A 15,726-nucleotide genomic window follows, 5' to 3' on the forward strand; every position below is an offset into this window, starting at 1 on the left:
TTATCAGTATTTCTCCTTCTCTCCATTACATTATCTGCCCCAACTGTTTGACCTTTCTTTTATCTTTTAAAATAATGCAATTTGAAAAACTCTAATGCGTGATGCCCTGTTCTCTAAAAACCACCATTTTAAATCTTGTCTTTTAATCTTGGCCTTGTTACTTACCTGGAATTTTGTCTCCCCATTTTCCTAAGTGACTTAAACCATGAGGATTGGTTGATGATTCTTCTACTATCAAGTATTACAAAAAGAAAAATGATATTGGCACACATATTCCAAATTTAGTTTTTAACAGCACCTGAGTGATATACCCCTCTCATTATTTTCAATCTTTTATAGTCTATAAATTTAAAATCCATCCTTAAATAGTAAGAAAGCTAGACCAACACAATCTAATACAGAATCAATCACATTCAGGACATTCTGAATGCAGATACTTCTTTGATAATACAGTTTTACAGTTTAACGGACATTGTTTAATATTATAATCTCTCAGATCTGACGTTATCTTGTCTTACTTAAATATTTGCCTCATACTTCTATTTTATTTAAAGTTACCCTGTTGCCCACTCACCACAACACACACAAAATATGCTACTTATCCTCCTAATCTTTTACAGACTGGTAATTTTCATCATTAGTAGTTGATCTTTTTATTACTCACCCCGTTCCCAAAGTATACCAATAATAAGGATCAGATTAGGAAACTTACCATCTTTTTTAAACATGTGCTTTCTTCTCCCTGTATAAGTGCTCACTATATAGTCTGTGAATGATACCTCTATTACATAGTATAGCATCTATGTACCTGCCCCTGTAAGAATTCACCTTAGTCTTTCATGACCTTGACCTGATCAGAAAAGTCAATCACCAGAGTTTAAAGAAAAGCAGTAACCGTCCTAAGACTGAATTATTGAATAAATGGTCTTGTCGTTATGGCTTAACAGTAATATGGCTATAACACAGGGGCCCCTCCCTCTCTTCCTTTATTAACAATGTGACCTGACCACACTTTTTAAAGTCTAGACTAGTTTTCCACATGTTTTACATATTTTATTCTGATATATCTTTTAAAAACAAACAGATGCAAACATTTGCACTTATCAATGCTATTTTCTTTAGATGTGGTTTGACTTCTTCCTTCAGGCTCTTTGTCATCAAGAAGCAAGGTTTGATTTCGATACTGCCGTTTGCTATGAAAATATCAGAAGGGGTCATCTTCAATGCAATATTCCAGTTGGGCTTATTCACTGATTAGATTAGCTGCATAATTTCTTCTAGGACATTTGTAACAGACACAACACATATAGGATTTCAGTTTGGGTTTTCTTTTCTTTTTTTTTTTTTCCCTAGGGTTATTCCTGCTTCTCATTCATATTTTCTTTTCTTTGAATATATTGCACAATATTTTATTATTAAAAAAGGTTTTACGTCTCAGACAAAAAGTTTTTCTCCTTTACTTGGGAGGTGCTAATGTGTATTATTTTCTAAAAGAGGTAAGTGGTTGTCTGTGTGGCCATCTTCAAAGGGAATCTAGGGAGGAACAAAAAGACCGAAGCATTAGTTTTACTCCTTACACTATTTCCTCTAAACACAACACTTTATTCTGGGCAATTTCTGGGCACCAAGAGCTACTATTTAGATTTAGCAATGATACTATGACTTAGAGATGAGCACCATTTATACTACACCACTTACAGAATTGACGGGTTTGTAGGCTCCAAGTCTGAAACGACAGTAAATTATTTCGACTATAAATTTTCCAATCCCATGTAACATGCCTGTAATAAAAAATAAGTTTATGTTTTTAATTAAATTATGCTTTTAATGAAATTTCTCCCTAAGTTATTCATTTCCTAATTTTGGAAGTAAGAATAAAAAAACTATTATAAAGGAATAGATAAGGAAGGAAACAATTTGCTTTATTCACTTCCACAGTCAACAATATCAAAACAACTGAATTTTAAAATAAATGAATTTTTTTTCAAAATCACAAAGCCACATAATTCATGACCTTGACAAAGCAATCTTTTCAAAGGTGCTTAATATGTCTCACACCTACACAATTTTGAAAAATAAATACTACTAGCACCACAAATTTAAATGAATCTAAATAAAGCAGTGACAAAAACTTTCATAAGCAAAGCTATTCATCCATTTAAAAAATATAATTCAAACTATATAAACTCCATGTAATATTAAATAGAGGTTAGGACATAAAAGGAACTATTTCCTTATCTATTATACTTAACTCTCAAAATTTCACAATTACAATTCTGCAAGTTATCTTTAAGAGAATCCCATAATCTTAGGGCGAAAAGACCAAAAGTCATAAAAACATTACTGACTAAAAAATTTGGTTTCACATATTTTATAGTTCAACATACTATAAAATACAATTTTACATTGTGTACAGTTAAAAATACCTTAACTGAAAAAGAAAATTTACATTCAAAGTATCTACTATTTCTAGGCATTTTCTCATCTAATCCTACAACACACTTGCAAGTTAGATATTATTATTCTCATCTTTATATAGAGAAAACAATTTCAGAAAATTTAGGTGACCTACACAAAGCTATCACCATGTAAATGACAGAACTTGGGTCCAATTCTAGGCTCTCTCTAGCACACTAAGTAATCTCCTGTAAATCACTGAATGCAGTGAACTTAGTTATGTGTAACGCTTAATCAATACAATTTTTGAGGTTTGAAATTAAATCTTAAAGAAAAAGTTAAGTATCAAAACATGAGACTGTGTATATTTCTTTCCCCTTTTAAGTAAAAGCATCTTGATTTTTACTGTTAGGAGAACTTTTAGAAATTAGACAAAAAAAGGAATGAATCTTAACCTGTTGTTGAAAAGATTCCACCAACAATACCACAAAGCCTTACAAAAAACTGCCAGAATGGCATATGCTCCTCAGTAACTGTCACCATGAGAGAGCTGAGATCATATTTCATAAAAATTCCAGAGACTCCATGGCTGCCTGCAGCATGGTTAATGACACGTTCCTAAAGGAAGGCAAAAGGAAGGGGAGAGATAGGAGGAAGAGACAAACAGGATTCACATCATTAGGTTACTTGTATACAGTCAATATGAAGCCCTCCAGCCCTCCTGAACAAGAGGGACATCCAAATCTCTTTATGAATTGTCCTACTAGACCAAGCTCTCCAGAAATAAGCAAATTATTCTGTATTTTTTGTATGGTTAGCTTTTGAAGCAATCAAAAGAACAATCATTTTTTACTATTTTCTCAAAAAGGTCACTTTACATACTACAAGGTTTCTACTAAACTCAAGAGTTTATATGGCACATTCTTCATTGACCAAATCAATGAAAACTACATTCCTATTTTGACATACTTTTTATATTATTTCTTTGCTAAGAATTTACAAAATAATTCTATCTACTTCCTGTCATTTGAATGATAAGATTTAAAACCAATTTCAGGGCTTCCCTGGTGGCACAGTGGTTGAGAGTCCGCCTGCCGATTCAGGGGACACGGATTCATGCCCTGGTCCGGGAAGATCCCACATTCCGCGGAGTGGCTGGGCCCGTGAGCCATGGCTGCTGAGCCTGCACGTCCGGAGCCTGTGCTCCGCAGCAGAAGAGGCCACAGCAGCGGAAGAGGCCACAACAGCGAGAGGCCCGCGTACGGGGGAAAAAAAAAAAAAAAAAATTCAATTGCTGTTGTTCATTTTAAACTACATGAGATAGAGTACAGGAAGAAAACATAATACATTAATTTGAAAGATATCAATTATCTGAGCTACTGGCTCAGTTTTTAAAGGAAATTTTTCTTGAAAGGAGTGTAACGAAAATTATAAACCTACCACAGTGTGCACACTGAGAATATATTGTTTCATTCCATTCTGTTTACACTTCAAAACTCAAGTTTGCAAATTTCTAATAAATTTCGATTATAGCATGAAACAACTACGCTACCACAGTGCTTTGTTATGACTGTTGTGTCAGGCCCTACCTGTTTTTACTAAGCTGTAACTAAACTGCACGCTTTAGGAAGACAAGTAACGCGGGAAATTAAAACAATTTCATGTGGGCATTACAAAACCTCTTTGCCTATTAGCACAACAGAGCCTTATAAGCCACTGATCAAGTTTCCAATATAAAGTGACTTCATCTTAAAGTTCTCTGATAAGTTCAATATTTTGCCAAAATTATAAATATATTGTCACCACCTATGTGAGTGGATATTGTTTTAGGGATCACAGTATCTACATAACAAAAGACTCATAATGATTCACTTTTGGTCTAGGACCAGTGAAGGTCAGCCCTGTCCTTCTCATCCTCCACTCTACCAACTCCAGTTACTCCTTTTTTTTTTTAAAGTGAAATACAACTACTGTAGTTGTCCTATCAGTACTAACACACCCCACAAATGTCAAATGCTCTGGGATTCTATTTTTTTTTCTTGTTAATTTACTTTTGTTATTTAAAACACATCCTGGAGATAATTTCATATCAATACATAGATATCTTTCTTTCTCTCTTTTTTAAAGTTGCATGTCCCTCCATTGTGTCAAGGTATCACTTGGGTTGTTTCCAGTCTTCTGCCATTACAAGTAACAAAACGAATAATCTCATATACAACATCACTTTTTTTCCACCATATCTTTGGATTTAATTTCTAGAAGTGGTATTGCTGGGTCAAAAGGTAAATGCATATGTCATTTTGGAGATATTGCCAAACTCCCTTCCAAGAGACTATGCCATTTTGCACTTCCTTAGCAATGTATGCATGCCTGTTTCCCCCAAAGTCGTGCTGCTGTGTAGACTGCCTGACCTTCAGGTGTTGCCAAACTTAATGAGAAATGGTATCTCCCCACCCATAAGGAAATGCTAAAAAGCACAATATAAACTTGTAGACACTTTACCTCTTTTCTCTTTCTCTCTGTATGTGAGCGTGCACATGCGCACACACACACTTACACATACTTAATTTTTCCTCCTAAACCATTTGAAAAGTTATAAACACATGACACTTCACCCCTAAAAACTTTAGTATTTAATTTCCCAAGAATAAGGAAAACTGTACAATTACTGAGGACATAGTCAACATAAGTTATAAGACTATCAAAGGAAAATTTCATATGGAATAAAGCAAATTTTTAAAAGCACTTAAATTCTGGAATTCTTCTGGATACTAGTATTTGAATATTCACCATTCTTGAACACAATAAGAAAACATAGCTTATAAAAATAAAAAATTAACAACAAAAAGAATGAAAGAAAGAAAACATGGTCCCAGAGTAGGTGAGAAATCTGTTAAACTGCCCAATTCCAAAATTCTGCTTCTCATTATCAATATTTACTTATAAGGCCACTCCACCCTAAGGTTGCAGAACGTCTGTCCTCTCAATTAGATGACTATGAAGCCCTAACTTAGGAAGGCAAACGCTCTAAATCTGCTATCTGAGTCGCAATAACCATGTGTGTCCCAGGGTAGATACATTAATTAAAAAATAAATAACAGAGAAATCAGAAAATCTGCTGGCAGATTAAAAAAACTGCTTATACCAATACATGGGAAAACATTAAATATTAAGATATTAAGAGTACAATAATATCAGAGTTTAATAATTTTTTACTAATTGAACAGAAAACATTCCAGATTTTAAAAATCTACTTCTTTCCTTACTCTATAATATGCTTAATACCCATTTCTGATATTTTATTGACTTAAAACAAAATGTCAATGCATTTCAAATTTTAAATGGGGGAGGGCATTACCTGAAACTCCAAACTAATTTTGTAGTGGGACTATAAAATGCTTTAACAACTTACCCTTTCTGTCACAGAAAACTGATGGGTGTCTGCTGAAATTTTATATGTATGTAGTTTTGTTGGCACGATTGTAATAAAATATTGGAACATCTGGTTGTCTAGAATAAAAACAAAATGTAGTTTTTTTCATCAATCCAGTAGCAATGAAACTACTGCCAAATACATCAGCCTTCTATTAAATACATCTAATCTGAAATTTAATGCTACTTATAACTTAATGTCTAACAAAAAAATATTGTAAAAGAATCAATGAAAGCAATATATTCATACTTGGTAAAACAAGTTCTCAGTAAGCATAAAATAGTCACAAAGACACACACAAACATCTATTAGAAGATGTCAAAAAAGATAAGCTAGTTGTCTAGTTAGATATCCTTTATAATCATTATCATCCTTTTATAAAATATGGAAAATAAAAGCATTTCTTTATAGTACAGAAACTAATAAAAATAAAGTTATAATAGCATAACCACCACAAGACACATTTTCAGTTTCTACTAATATCTGAACAGAAATAAATAAATCAAAACTGAATTAGCTATTGGATATATAAACCAAAATGTAGCCTTTGGATAAATACGAAGAATCAATACCACAGTAGGAAAATAAGCAAAGAAACTACTCAATGATGGTCTGGTGTTACTATGTAATCAAAATGATCATATTTATATAGTCATTAGGCATTTATAGGTTTAATACAAGTCATAAACACCAGTATATTACTAATTATTAATTAATTTTAAACAATTAACAATTCACATAATACAAAACATGTTAATTCTCTAGGCCTACGTTCCAGAAAATTTAGAACTAGATATATCTATCTATAGTTTCAGCTAGGTAAGTGAATAGGGCCTCATTATGTTTGCGATGTACTTCACGTCACATGGTGATAATTGTCTATGATAACTGAGTACATGAATAAAATATATGTTTTAAATGTATGGTTTGATAAATTTTGACAAACGTTTTTATCCATACGATCACCACCACTATCAAAATATAAAACATTTAAATCACCCCAAAGAGTTCCTTTGAACCCCTTTTCAGTCAACCCCTTCTACCTCTGGTCCTAGGTCAACCACTAATCTACCTTCTTTGTTACAGACTAGTTTTGCCTATTCTAAAATTGCATATAAATGGAGGTATACAGTATGTACTTTTATGTGTCTAGCATGAATTAATTTTTATTTTTATTTCCATCAGTTCAATTTCTCTGTCTCTTATCTCAGTGTAATTCAGAATAGGAGAGGGAAAGGTAAAATTGTAGATAGAAGGGAGAGGTAAGAGTAATAATGGTCTCTTCAACACTAACATTAAACAAGTTTCTAAAATATAAAGCAAAGCCTGTTTCAACTTCACCATTTCTTATTTCACCTACCACTATAACTACCACTTGTACCACTATAACTTTCAAAAACATAAAACAGTTTTTGGCCAGTTCTATTATTAATTTCAACTTAAATCCTAAATATTACCACAGATAATATTAGAGCAAAACTTGTCAACTTTGTCCACCACCAATAAATGGCTTATCAATTGTGGACGATCTTTCATCTTTTGAGTTGTTCTCTGATGTAAAGTGAACTGCTCAATCTGTGCTTTTTTTTTTTTTTTTTTTTTTTTTGCGGTATGCGGGCCTCTCACTGCTGTGGCCTCCCCCGCTGCGGAGCACAGGCTCCGGACGCGCAGGCTCAGCGGCCATGGCTCACGGGCCCAGTTGCTCCGCGGCATGTGGGATCCTCCCGGACCAGGGCACGAACCCGTGTCTCCCGCATCGGCAGGCGGACTCTCAACCACTGCGCCACCAGGGAAGCCCCTGTGCTTATTTTTGAGATGTTTTACAAATATCTCTATTACATCATAACAAAAATAACAAGCTAAAAATGAGCGGAGAAGAAGGTGTTCAAGTATGAAGTATTTATGAAAAAGAAGATGAAATTGAGAGTGGTGAGGTTATAACCAATGCTGTACACATGGGTGGGATAATTAGACCTGAGGGAAAAAATGAGAGACACAGGAAATCTCACCACGGGCAGAATGAAATCCAATGCAATGAATAGTAGCCAATGGGGGTCAAAGAAACGTGACAGGGAAAATTGGAAACCTTTTAAGCTATGGAGAGAGAACTGCTGAAGACCTATTTGTCTAATATATAACTCTGTTAGATAACTTAATGGCCAGGCAGGGGGAAAAATGCTCTTGCATTAGATTTTGTTGCAAGCCGCAAATTGTTCCAAAGGTTATAGGTCTGTCCAAATCTGCACAGCATTAAAGATGTCACTGCTAAGTAATCCCCTCAAAATTCCTACATGAAGGAGGGGATAGTTACCTGAATCCAACAGATCTGTAATGCTGAATTTTTTCTTTTTCGAAAAAGAGGCCCAATAGAACATATATAAGGAAGGAGAAGAGTATACCTGCTTTAAAGCTTTAAATAACCTACTGACATTCATCTCATGCCATTTTATAAAATAACTCTAAACACCTCTTAGTCTTCCTGAACATGTCAATTTAAAGAGCCTTTTGAAAATTAATCGTTCATATTTAGATCTGCTTCTTTACAAAAATGTATAGTTCATTTCGGCATCTTGAAACAAAGTATTAACCAACATGTTTTCAATTGAGCATCTCTTGTAATATTTAATATATTTTGGTGTAGAATGAACACATACTTAAAGATGAGATTACACAGAACAAAGCTTATAATTCTCAGAATGTTTCTACTCACACACTTCCAAATTTAGTACACTCAAGCTTCCTTGAGTGAAACATTCCCACACAAACATAAAATACTCATGAATTCTAAATAAAACATCTTTAATGTATCTGATTACAACACTATGCTAAAAGAGTAAAATACTGAAAAGAACATTAATAAATCTATTTGAATTAATAAAAAATGAAATCCTTAATTACAGTTTTGCAAAGGCTAGAATTCCTAGTGGCACAGGAAGCTTTAGACATCCTTAAGGCATATCATATAATATGACTATTTAAGAAGAAAGGCTACCAAAAATCTTCAAAAAACATGAGAACAGATAACTTGCTACAAAATTAAGGAAATAATCCATCCATATTTGCATAAACTGAAATTTTAAATGGAATAGATGGTTAAAACAAACAGTAATAAAAGGTATCTGTACTACTTCTGACTGTGTTAATACCAAACCATTCTAGGAAAACTCTAGGTTTCTGATGTTTGTAAAATTCTCTAGAGAGGTTTCTGATATGGTAAATATAGTATAGATTTTAGAACTCTGAACCTATGCAAAAAAGAAAATTCTTCTTATAATGTTCAAACTTTCTTTTGTTCTTATTCTTTCTTTGTTGAATATGGAAAAGCAGTTATGCCCTCTTAACACATTAACCTTTCATATATTTAGAGAGCTTTTAAATTCTACTCCTCCTGATTACTTCTGACTAATTTCTTATTCTGTTCCATGGCTCATTTTTTACCATTTAAAATTCATCCACTACTAGAACAAATTCTCTTACACACATCTCCACTTAAAGATGATCAGCCATTTAAACCACTTCAAGATTTATCTGTTTATCTGTTACAAGGGGGTTAGGAAGAGGGTTATTTAAAATGTATTAATATCAAAGTTATAAGAACAATTTGCCTACATGCAAATTATAACAGTAATTATTAAATACTTACGATCTAACGCAATTTTTTCAGTTCCATCTAAAGGATTAATAATTCCTGGAACAAGCTCTCCAAAAGACAAATGATCTATTCTATGAGAAAAATTGTAAGCTAAGAGGCAAAAAAAAAAAAAACAAATACCCAATTAAGCAGAGAAATTATTCAAAACTACATGTTACAGATTAGTTCACATTCTTACCTATTCTCAAATGAAAATATCTAAAATCTGCTGGTATAATATAGTATTTAAAACCATATTATTTTAAGAAAAATGCATGCAAATATGTGGGAATTATATGTACGGAGGTAAACACATTCTGATAAAATGCTGTATCGCAAATTACATAATTATATACAAATTAATATCTAAAAATAATATGACATCTAATTCTGATAAACAAAAAAATAAGTCTTTTCTAGTCCAAATCATCATATAGAAACAGGATTGTGTTAGAAGAACTGAGATGATGTCCATGAAACTGATCAGATATATCTTTAATACACACTATTGCTTTAGCACACTTATGTAACTAAACTTGTTTTTTATGGAATTTATTACTTGTTTTTGTTGTCTAAAGGAGACTTTAAAAACTAAGTTTTATGATAATCATTACACAAAACTAACTTGAATACTGTATATATGGGTGTAAATGTCCATATTTAAATTTACATATTGAAACAAGTTTCAAATATATTCTCTTCATTATCTGTAAAAACTATCAGAAAAAAAAAATTAGCAGAAATGTGTACTAAGTGATATAAAGCACAACAAGGCTGCTTCTCCCTACCTCAGCAACTTCTGAGCTATGACTAAAAAGAAATATAGGTAGCTTAAAGACAAGAGAAAATGGATTAGTCAATAAGTTAGATCATTTATTTTCTCCTTCAGATATCTTCTTTCGGCATACCCCACTTCCAAAACCATACCTCACAGCTGCACTAAACGTTAAAAAACACGCTTTTTTTGCAAGGACATCTTCACAGAAAGAAATTTCAGAAGCTGCTTACAGTCATGGTTGACAAGTGCTGCCAAGTGTGCGTGACCTCGGGGATGTGGAATTGCCCTGAAAGGAGGAAAAAAAGATTAAAGTAATAACATTTAAATACATAACTAATTAAAATCATAAAGGGAATCTTTCCTAAGTTATATAATTTTCTTAGTATAAGATAATATAACAACATACTTGGCCCATGATTTAAGTAGGTAAATCTCATCTCAGTAATGCAATAAACTGGGGGTTGGCAAACGTTTTGTGTAAAGAGTCAGACAGTAAATATTTTAAGTTTTGTGGGCCAAGATGCAAAACTGAAGATATTATACATAACGAGAGAAAACAAATTTTCACAAACTTATTAATGAAATTCAAATTATAGTAGTAGTAGCAATTGAGTTACTTTTTGGAATCCAGGTATTTTTGCTGGAAGATAACATTTTGCTTAACTGGGATTTAGAGTTGACATTCCCTATTTTCAAAATCCCAGATATGATAAGGATAGGATACAAACCAAATGCTTTTCCATTTGGCCTCTCTTATTGATAATATGAGTTATCACATGGAGAGGTAAGTGACACTGAGAACAAAGGCCAAAATATAGAAGTTCTTACAATATTTGTCAACGTTTCCCTTTCAGTTAGTTTTGGAGTAGGACATTGTTTGTATCCAGAAGTGCAATAAAACCTTCTAAATTTCTTTGAGCCAACTATTATTTGTTGACTATATGATACCAAGAAATTCTAAGGTTCCCATCTACAGGTTGGGGATGGAGAGAATAGGTCCTGGCAACAGTAACAAAACAACAAAACATGAATGTTAAGAAGAGTGGGATAACAAAGACAAAGGGGGGAATTCCCTGGCAGCCCAGTGGTTAGGACTCAGCACTTTCACGGCCAAGGGACTGGGTTTAACCCCTGCTTGAGGAGGTAAGATCTTACAACCCATGTGGCACGGCCAAGAAAACAAAACAAAAACAAAGACAAAGCAAATGCCTGATTTGATCTGATCACTGTAAACACTGATATAATTTTGCATAGAAGCCTAATGCTGTCTCTATATATTTAAAAAATCTCCAGCCATGCTCTGTCCTGCTTTATGGCCTTTCCCTCAGTCTAGATGCCATTCTCTCCTTTTATATATAAAATTCCTAATCTCCATTAGTATTCAAAGGTGTTCCTCAATAAAGCCTCCACTGACTTGCAGAGTAAGTCAGGTACCTTGTTATATAGTTTCTTATCCACCACAGTTTTCCTTTATAACTTCAATACAACTATAATTAAATAATTATTAGTGTAATTCACTGTTTAAAATTCAGATTCTCTCATACAATGTCAGCATCATAAGGGCAAAAACCCTTGTTTTTCATGGTTTCATCTTTAGTATCTAGCGTGGTACTCTGCACATAGCAAGTACTCAAAAAATGTCTTTTGCAATGAAGAATTGTTTACCTTTGCAAGTCTAGATGGAAAGAAAGAAGGGAGGGAGAAAAGCAGAGAAAGAGAGAGGAGATAATCAGAGAATCTATTTATTCATTCAGGAATTTACCAAGTGTTTATTATATGACAGTTTCTGTGCTGGGTTCTGCTCATCAAGGCAGGTGGTCTGATATTTTTCTTTAACATTTACCCAATTTACTTTATCCCAGACATATTTCTAACTACATCAAAATACTTGTCTCGTACTGATCAGGGATTATATTTTGATGAGGATCACCAAAAGGAAAAACAAAACAAAAACCTAATATCCAACAAAATGAACAAATTAATGAAATGTCTAGGTAAGAGCTTTCTGGCTACTAAAACTTGGCAAGCTGAAGGTTTAAATTCATATTTACCTACAGCTTATATACTTTAATATATGAAATATGACATGACTGTTTTTCTTTTGTTTTGAAGCAGTAGTTTTTAAAGTTAGTAGTTTTCTCTATCCTGAGGTTGAAGGCTAAAGACATCAAAAATATACATTTTAAGAGTTCTTTAGTGGTTAGTTATATATTATTTGATTAACAAAGAATTTACTTTTAACCAAACTGCCAACTTGTTTAAAGTACTTTCAGTAAGTGAAAAGAACATACTTGCCCACAGTTATGTGAAAATTCCCTGCTACTTTATTGACATATAGATGACCACGAATTCTGCAAGCATCTGGAGGCTGTGATGAATCATCTTCCCTGTTACAACAAGATATATTAGAATTACTTACAGCATATTCAATATAGTCACCATATTTCTGGTGAGAAAATTTTATAGAGGGGAAAAATAAATCCCTAAAGATCAATTTTTAGGTAATGTTCTAAATGTCAAAAGTAGAATAGCAGTTTTTTGAAGTCTACACATTTATTTAAAAACATCTACAAAATGAAAAACATTACATAATTATTATATATATATATTTATTTACACAAATATAAAATTTCAAAGTTATTCAAATTTAACCAGAGGACTAAGTCTAATGAGAGAAGAAAAATTAAAAGTAAAGAATTACTAATCCAACAAAGACATGCTTTTATCATGTTTCTGGTTCTTTAGGGGACAGGAAGGGTTGGGAAAAAGAATGAGTAAGGGAAGGGCATGCCACTTAACTTCAAATAGACAATAACATTTTCTTCCTAAGCAAATGTAAAACCTCTGTATAGTTTTAAATTTAAATGATCATTTTCATGATTATAGCATTTCCAAATATCAGCTCTTCTAATCTATAAATGAGACAAAAAGTGAAATAAAAACATGAAATTCCTATCCGAAGTTTATACATCCACATAATGGTAAATGAAATTAATTTGTTCTTTAAACCTAGTACAATTTTATATGAAGGTATACCATACACACATAAAAGAGAAAAATTAAATGACAATAATATTTGGGATAATCCTGATCAATATCACAGGCCATAAATTTAAGAGTAAAAAAGACATATTGAGACTTCCCTGGCGGTCCAGTGGTTAAGACTCCGCGCTTCCACTGCAGGGGGCGCGGGTTCAACCCCTGGTTGGGGAACTAAGATCCCATATGCCGCATGGTGCGGCCAAAAAAAAAGACATCTCATCATACAGAATGATTACATTTTCTCTAAGAAATATAAGATTCAGAGGAGTAAACCAATACTAAAATTATGTCACAATAAATTATTAATAGTCTCACAAAATCTCCCACCTTGGTGGAAGTGCTGTTGATGTACTTTTAAAAGCACTTTTAAATATCACATCTTGAAGTGAATGTTCTTCTTGCAGCCTACTCTGAATTAGCTGTAGCATCCTAAATACAAAGCAAGCAAGCAATAGTTAAAAAATACAGTAAGACACACAAAGAAAGCCAACACTATTTTAAAAATAACACAGGTACTTGACTTAGCTAAACCATACATTTATTATTACATAACTTTATTCTAAAAGTCCCAAGTATTCTTTGGTCATTTCCTTGAAAGCAGGAAAAGTGAGGGAGTATGGCTAGAAGTCTAACAGCTGGGCTCCTTAAGTCTGTCTAATTCCATCAGTAATGAACGTGTGGACACTAATTACATGTCCATTAATGGTGGAATCAAGGTCACCAAGAAAGAACTTCTGTTCACCTGAATATCTAAATTCACCTTTCATGCATGCACGCAGCAATAACAAAATTCTTAGTTTTTGTCAGGCATTGAATAAAGTGTTATAGATACAAAGAATGAGACAAATAAGGGGCCATATAATAGATGTGATGGACTTAAAGGGGCAGATTACTGGGGGTTAAACCCACACGGGAGTATCCAATTCTCATTACAAACCAGGCCACAGTGACATTTAATATCACCTAGTGTCTGCCTTTTCCAAAGAATCCTGAACTTTATCCTATGACAAGACCATTCTAAACAAAATATTATATTCTACCTATAATTTTAAAAAAGAATATCAACATATAAGGTATAGGATTACAGAGAACAAAGTATACATTTGAGAACTCATGCTTAGATTTTCTTTTTAAATATACTTAGCCACTAAAACACATTAGTTGCTTGAAGATTTTTTTTTTTTTACAAAATTGTTACATTTACAATAACTCATGAAATTACTTATTCTGAAGAACAAAACCAAGAATAAAAGTATTTCTTCTCTCTAATATTTCTAACATTTTCAACAATAACTTTGTATCTTTAGATATAATCCTATTTTATATCCTTTAATCTATATCTTTATATACCCAGGGGGAAAGGAGGGATGAATAGACAAAACTGGGAATTTTCAGGGCAGTAAAACTACAGGTACTGTACTGGTGAGTACATGTCATTATGTATTTGTTAACACTCACAGAGTGTACATCTCCAAGAGTGAACTCTAACATAAACTATGGACTCTGGGCAATAATGATGTGTTCATGTAGGTGCATAGATTGTAAGAAATGTACCACTCTGGTGTGGGGTATCAATAACAATGGAGGCTGTACACGGGTGGGGGCAGGGAGTATTTGGGTACTCTACTTTTCACTCAGTTTTGCTGTAAACCTAAAACTACTCTTAAAAAGTCTTAAAAAAAAATATATATATATATATACACATACATACACATAAATAACTTGGAAAAGTTATTAACAAACATAGGAACTTAAAGAAGAAGCAAATGTAAATCAGAATATATTTCACATCCCATCATAATGATATAATAAACATTTTTTAGAAGTGAAAGTGAGGGATAATGATAAAATACATATGCACCACCGACTAAGAACACTGGTAACAGGCCTATTTAAAATAAAAAGTCATTTTTATACTGTAAATTTAGTAGAAATAAAAAAACAGTAATCAGTAAGGCTATGTCCAGGGTTTGAGATTTCCTTTTACTAAAGGACAGAGATTAATTGGGATCCTAAATATTTTAAGAAAGCAGAACAACTGAAAGAAAACTTAAATATCTTTTAGTAAATTCTATGGGTAAAGAACGTTTTGGTATGCACATTATTCAGGTTGTTACGCCTTAGGCATCTCTAGTCCATTCAAGAATATTTGTTTAGAAGCAGAACATGATAATCTAGGAAGCTTCAAGAGGCCAGATCCCATCTTCAGATTTACATGTACAAAGACTTAAAATCTTCAGATCTAATGCTAACAGAAATTGAAAGCTTCATATTTTTGCATGTCTTGTATTTCCAGAGTTCAACTTTTATTTCTTGGTCAGCGGGAAAGGAGGTTGATGACACCAAACTGTGTGTGTGTGTGTGTGTGTGTATGTGTGTGTGTGTGTGTACGTGTATAACTTCTGCCTCAAATACACCAATAAATACCCAGGCTTATATTCCATA

At 33.0% G+C, this 15,726-nt stretch overlaps 1 protein-coding gene across 1 annotated transcript in view; it reads right to left on the reverse strand.

Moving 5' to 3' along the window:
* Window positions 1–1,031: 1,031 nt before the first annotated feature.
* The window catches only part of ERGIC2 (ERGIC and golgi 2), a 43,472-nt gene continuing 28,777 nt past the window's right edge, over window positions 1,032–15,726 (reverse strand). Inside the window, exons 7-14 of the mRNA XM_059080117.2 lie at window positions 13,609–13,710; window positions 12,531–12,626; window positions 10,470–10,525; window positions 9,474–9,572; window positions 5,810–5,907; window positions 2,853–3,015; window positions 1,699–1,781; window positions 1,032–1,533 (exon numbers count right to left, since the gene is read on the reverse strand). Of these exons, the coding sequence (XP_058936100.1) occupies window positions 1,471–1,533; window positions 1,699–1,781; window positions 2,853–3,015; window positions 5,810–5,907; window positions 9,474–9,572; window positions 10,470–10,525; window positions 12,531–12,626; window positions 13,609–13,710 (760 nt within the window). The 3' untranslated portion in view covers window positions 1,032–1,470. The remainder of the gene's footprint in view (window positions 1,534–1,698; window positions 1,782–2,852; window positions 3,016–5,809; window positions 5,908–9,473; window positions 9,573–10,469; window positions 10,526–12,530; window positions 12,627–13,608; window positions 13,711–15,726) is intronic.

The sequence above is a fragment of the Kogia breviceps genome, chromosome 12 (genome assembly GCF_026419965.1).
Source record: "Kogia breviceps isolate mKogBre1 chromosome 12, mKogBre1 haplotype 1, whole genome shotgun sequence".
Classification (NCBI taxonomy): Eukaryota; Metazoa; Chordata; class Mammalia; order Artiodactyla; family Physeteridae; genus Kogia; species Kogia breviceps.